At 39.2% G+C, this 5762-nt stretch overlaps 1 protein-coding gene across 1 annotated transcript; it reads right to left on the bottom strand.

The window, feature by feature from the left end:
- On the bottom strand, nt 1-3759 carry LOC104452093 (G-type lectin S-receptor-like serine/threonine-protein kinase At4g27290). The gene is made up of 7 exons (XM_010066618.3): nt 2463-3759; nt 2192-2326; nt 1430-1584; nt 995-1202; nt 598-835; nt 363-513; nt 1-292 (listed from the first exon to the last, which is right to left on the bottom strand). The coding sequence occupies exons 1-7, from the start codon at nt 3730-3732 to the stop codon at nt 2-4; spliced, it is 2448 nt and encodes an 815-aa protein (XP_010064920.2). The 5' UTR covers nt 3733-3759; the 3' UTR covers nt 1.
- Nucleotides 3760-5762: the final 2003 nt, after the last annotated feature.

Consider the following 5762-nt stretch of genomic DNA (forward strand, 5'->3'; position numbering starts at 1 on the left):
TTTATCGAGCAGATAACACTGTCATGGTCATTTCATTTGGTTGACTTTGTGAAGTGCTTTCTTGGAGTAGATTCCTTTCAATGAAAAACCCTGGCTCTTTTGGAAGAGGCAATTCGATGTCGCTTCCCAGCATCATAACCACAGTGGACATACTTGGCCTATCATTGGGGCATCGCTGCACGCACAATAGGCCAATATGAATAGAGCGCAATGCTTCAGAAGTACTGCATGAGTTCTCAACCAACTTGTCAAGCAACTTCATGGACCTGCCTTCTGTGAATAGTCTCCAAGCCTGACCACATTGAAACCAACCATTAGGAGCAATTCTTGCAGCTTGAAGGTGAACAGTATTATGAACTTACATGTCCTAGAAGATTATGACGGTGGTCTGGATGATGAAACCCTCTGTTTCTCTTCCCGCTTACGATCTCGAGCACCAATACACCATAGCTAAAGACATCAGATTTTGTTGAGAAAACTCCATCGAGAGCATACTCTGGAGACATGTAACCACTGCAGAAATTGATGTATTGAAACCATCAGTTTGAAAGTGAATTGAGCACAGAGGTCATCACTTTCTGCATTAAAAGTACTTACTATGTTCCAACCACTCTGTTAGTATTTGCCTGTGTCTCATTCCCTGTGAAGCTTTTAGCCAGGCCAAAATCAGAGATCTTAGGGTTCATCTCATAATCTAACAATACATTGCTAGCTTTCACATCTCTGTGAATGATCCTGAGTCTGGAATCTTGATGAAGGTAAAGAAGTCCCCTAGCAATCCCTTTGATGATGTTGAAACGAGTTGACCAGTCCAATCGCTTCCTCTGCATTGGATCTGTCAAAAATTCATTTCACATTAGTAAACTCTGCACGGTTTGTAACTTACGAGGAGTAAGGCATCAAGTTATTCATTTGCTAATATGCTACTTTAGTGACAGTATTTTGGAGCTTTCACAAAATTCATGCTTCTAAGGAATTGAGAAAGTAAGCAAACCAAAGAGAAATGAGTCCAAGCTCCCGTTGGGCATGAATTCATAGACCAAAAGATTTTCTTCCTCAATGCAACATCCTAAAAGCTTCACTAGGTTCCAGTGTTGCAGCTTGGAAACATATAGAACTTCATTTTTAAACTCTTGCAGCCCTTGTTTTGAGTTCCTTGACAGCATCTTCACAGCAATTTCTTGACCATCCCTCAGCACACCCTGCATATGGTCAACTTGTTTAGTGAAAATAATTCCAGGCCTACTCTTTTTCTCGCTAGAATTCCACTCATAGTAACCAAACATGTTGGGATCAAGTTATTCAGCCTCTCATCAACATATTCAGGAATCTTAAACAAATTATGCAAACGCAACAGCGAAGGCAGTACTTTACAATCCTCAAATAGCAACAATGTCCTTCTCGAGAATAGCATCCACAATTTTAGTACCTTGTAGACAGGTCCAAAACCACCTTCTCCAAGCTTATTATCGGTCGAAAAGTTATCAGTAGCTCTTGCTACTGTAGACAAGTCAAATAGTGGCAACTCAAGATCCTCCTTTGGCTTTTCACAGTTGTCTCCTGATTCAAAACTATCCCATTTAGCTGGAGCACAAATTATATGAAATTGATTTGCAAATATCTATGGGTGGCGTCTGCATCAATTCAGATTTCCTTCAATCATGATGCTACAAAGGCATGCTAATTGCTAAATATGAAAGCATTGAATTGCGAACATATTAGGATAATATGATCGCGATTGCTAGTGGTTTGTCATTGTTTCGCACATCTGACACTGACACACAAATGCCTCGACCAATTTCATTGAGACTGACTGACTTTGTCAGTTCATCATGGAATCTTTTAGTGACCTCTCATTGGAGATGTGGAATAGTATGATAAAATAAATAGGAAATCTTATAACTGTTGGGCCTGGTGAGGATGAATGCTGAATGGGACATGAATGCAGAATCCCCTCTAATGATAGTCTAATTTAGAAAAAAATAAATAAATAACAACACTTCACTTCTGCAAGGGGCTGACTAATGTAATGAACACGAGACAACAATTCTTGTGCTCGATAATAGAATAAGTACTGGGAGGTCTTGTAAAATACCTACTTGTAAGTGACGAAATGACTAATGTAAAAACTGGGAATGATGAGAACCAGAATACAAAATCTGACAGCACTGTCTCATAAAGTACGGTTTACCTTCAGGAAGCTTCATTTTCTTCTTCTTGCATTGTAGAAGGCGGATGGTGAGAACCAGAATGAGGAAAACAGACCCGAAAAAAACTGCCAAGCCCATGACCAGCTTATGCTTCTTGTGGTGTGACGGTAGTAAAGCTAAGAGAAGAAGCAGGAGCACACAGGATCAGGAGTAAGAACTAGGTATAACTGATATTACAATTCTATAAGCTCTCCCTCAAAGATGTGTGTTCATTTTCCACTTCAGTATCTAGCAAATTCATGTCTAGAATACCTGATTCTGACACAGCCATCCGGATGTAGAGGTCCTGCCCGTAGTTGCTGTACCCTCTAATGTCAACCAGCTCGCTGAACCACAGCAAACAACCACTTCCTCCATTTCGGATGTCTAAGTTCGAATAAGCCATACAGGAACATTTTTTCATGCAAACTACTTCGCATTCCTGAAGATTCATGCTCTCGTTAAACCATGAAGACCGAGTATCTGGCAATTTTAACCAAGAATACTTCACAAATATGTCCTTTTCACAATCCAAAGGATTTCTCCTCACACACCCATTTGACCAATCCAACATATCCAATTCTTGAGAAAAGCGGGGCACGAAGCCTTTCAAGCACCTACACACTGGGGAAGTATCGACCCTACAGCTAGCATAGGCACCACAGGATGCATAGTTGTCACATTGGTCTATTGGCGAGGTGATATAAAGCATCCAACCCTGCGTTCGGTCAATCCAAGCAAATCGCTGTATGATGCCATTGGTCGTCAATGTCAGCCTGGAAGTGACCGATCTGTTGAGGAGCACATAGCGGTAGTACATCTCTTCCTCATTTAACACAAATTCATATCTGTAGTATGGGTTCGTATTTAAATAAGGGGTGCCACTAAATCGAAGACCATTCCATGGTCCTGTCCTGAACTTGATGTCAGAACCCTGCTTCAATAGGAGTTGTGGGTAGCCATTCGGATCAAGTTGAAACGTGAAGTTGCCTGGAGAAGGATCATCAATGCTCTTCCATGATTTTAAATAACGATTGAAGCCTGATGTTCTATTCCATCCGATCTTCATACCAGCCTGAAGTGTATCAGTAGGATAGTCAAAACTCTGCCACAGGAAATTATTGGGATCACTGCCTTCTGCGTCTCTCACAACCAGATTTCCTGAATCCAAGAGCTGCGCAACTGGATTACGAACTGGTATTGGAGCGTTCGACAACCAGATATCACTTCCATTTCCGTCGAGAAGGACGAGACTTCCATGGCTAGTAACCCTCAAAGTGCCTGATGCGTCCGCAAGGGGTGCGACTCTATTTGCAACCCACACTATTGTCATTGTGGTTATTTTCTTGTACCATATTCCCAGATATCGCTTTGGTGGATCCCCCCTACTGAAGAACCCCAGCTCAAATGTCTCACCAGCAGAGATTAGGCTCTCGCCGTCTTGAATTGACTGATTTGTTGTTATGGTATCTAGTGCATTGGAAACAAGGGCATTACAAGTGAAGAGAACAAGACACATGGAAAGTGCCACAAAAGCTTTCATACTGCTTGAAGCAGTCAAGTTCTCAAAATCAGCGAATCTGCCGAGTGCGAATCTGCTGAGTGAACTAAGAAGACGGAAGAAAGGGAGAAGAGAGATCACTGAAGAATGAAGACCCCTGCAATTTCAAGGCTGGTCTGGAGCCACAGGCTTTTTCCATGAACTAATAAGAAGCCATCAGAAAAAGCCCTAAGTTCCAAGTCAGTGCACCAATAAGAATGCTAATTGTGACATCTACATAAAAAGTCCCAAATTTGACACGCTACTTAGACTAATTTCAACTTCCTATTGATTGCCAATCTTGACTCATTGCAAATCTCGTAATCTTTTTTGTGCAACACAAATCTTTAAATCTTTAAATAAATTCACGACAAAATGCATTCAAATTATGAAAGAAGAACAAAGATAAATACGATACGTCCAACCAGAACATGATCAATTAATAAAAATTTACAAAAAAAGAGTAGAGAAAGAAAACATTAAAGTACAATGATTTGTTTTTTTTTTCTCACTTTTATGCTACGAATGTAAGAATGAGATTGAGCTCCTGTCATTACGTAATTGCCTGAACTTTTAGGGCGCATTTGGTAATCATTATGTATTTTTGTTCAAAAATAATTTTTTTTTTTTTGTTCCCTCGAATCATTTTTGAGTTTCTGAAAGCACTTGGTAACTGTCCAAAATTTCTATTCCTGGGATAAAAATCTGTTTGGTAGGATTCTTAAATTTTTTGTTTCTTTTAATTTTTTAATACTTTTATTATATTTTTCTCTTTTTTCTCTTTTTTTTTTTCCTTTTCTCTTCTTCTTCCTCCTTTGTGGCCAATCGCCGGCTATTGCCAATGGCAGCAACGGCAATGGTCGGCAATGGCCGATGACCAGCTAGGAGGAAGAAGAAGAGAGAAGGAGAAAAGGAAAAAAAAGAAGAAAAATTAGACTTGATTCACGGCGGCGATGGCCGGCAATGGCCAATGACCGGCTAGGAGGAAGAAGAAGAGAGAAGGAGAAAAGAAAAGAAAAGAAAAGAAAAAAGAAAAAAAATTATATTTGATTCTAGAAATTGCTCCCAAAAACAAGAATCGATTTTTTTTACTTCTTGATTTTGTTCCAAATCTATTTCTAAGAATAAAAAAAAAAAAATTGATTTTTGTTCTTTGGAATAAATAATTTACCAAACAGATTTCTGTTCTTTTTTTGTTTCGATAAATAAAAGAATAAAATTAGACACTATTTGAAGTGAAAACAAAAAGGCCCTTATTGGCTAGTTGGAGGACATTTTTACCCCCTTATGAAGTTAACTTGCCTTATTTAAAGTGTGACATTGTGGTGTTGACTAGTCAACTAGTCAAAAAGCAAAGACAAAATGAAAATGTAGAGAGAAGAAAGGAAAAGAAGAGAAAAAGTTCAAACTCAACAAGCCGAATTAAGTACATTTTGCAATGTTTGGTAATAATTCAAGTCCTTAGTTCATATAACCGAAGTAATTTTCAAAGTTATCCTATTTATTCAAGGGAAAATTCCAAATAAAGGTTGAAATGTTGTCAATTTTTCAATAAACCTTGTCTCAAATAAGTGCTCGAAATGTCCTCATTTTCTCAAATAAGAACTTAAAGTAACCATGTCAATCATAATGAAGGACACGGCCTCATCAGCTAGTCAATGGCATTTCCGTCCTTTATATTTTCTTATTTTCTTCCCTTTTTTTTTTTTTCTTTTCTCTTTTTTTCCAAAAATGACAAACTAAAAAAACCAAAAAAAGACTAAAACTATATAAAAAAATACAAATTAAAAAATAAACCCAAGTAAAAGGCTAAGGCTAGCGCTCCCGCCCATGACCGCCACCTCATTGCTAGTGGGGCGTCAACCATGATCAGCGAGGTCACTAACACCTCACCAACCCCAACCCCCCACCAAAATTGGGAGAAGGCTACAACATTCTCCCAAATCTAGGCTAAGGCCACATTCATTGTCAACCGACCCTCACCACTGGTCAGCCCTCGCCGAGATGCTAGTGACCTGCCAGCCATGGCCAAT

Source organism: Eucalyptus grandis, chromosome 6, assembly GCF_016545825.1.
Source record: "Eucalyptus grandis isolate ANBG69807.140 chromosome 6, ASM1654582v1, whole genome shotgun sequence".
NCBI classification, from domain to species: Eukaryota; Viridiplantae; Streptophyta; class Magnoliopsida; order Myrtales; family Myrtaceae; genus Eucalyptus; species Eucalyptus grandis.

Excerpts from the sequence above, each read along its gene's own strand:
- LOC104452093 (XM_010066618.3), bottom strand. The coding sequence starts at position 3,732 with ATGAAAGCTTTTGTGGCACTTTCCATGTGTCTTGTTCTCTTCACTTGT. Across the intron at positions 2,327-2,462 it reads GATGGCTGTGTCAGAATCAG|CTTTACTACCGTCACACCAC; the intron begins GTATTCTAGACA and ends TTCTTCTCTTAG. Across the intron at positions 293-362 it reads GTCATAATCTTCTAGGACAT|GCTTGGAGACTATTCACAGA; the intron begins GTAAGTTCATAA and ends CAATGTGGTCAG.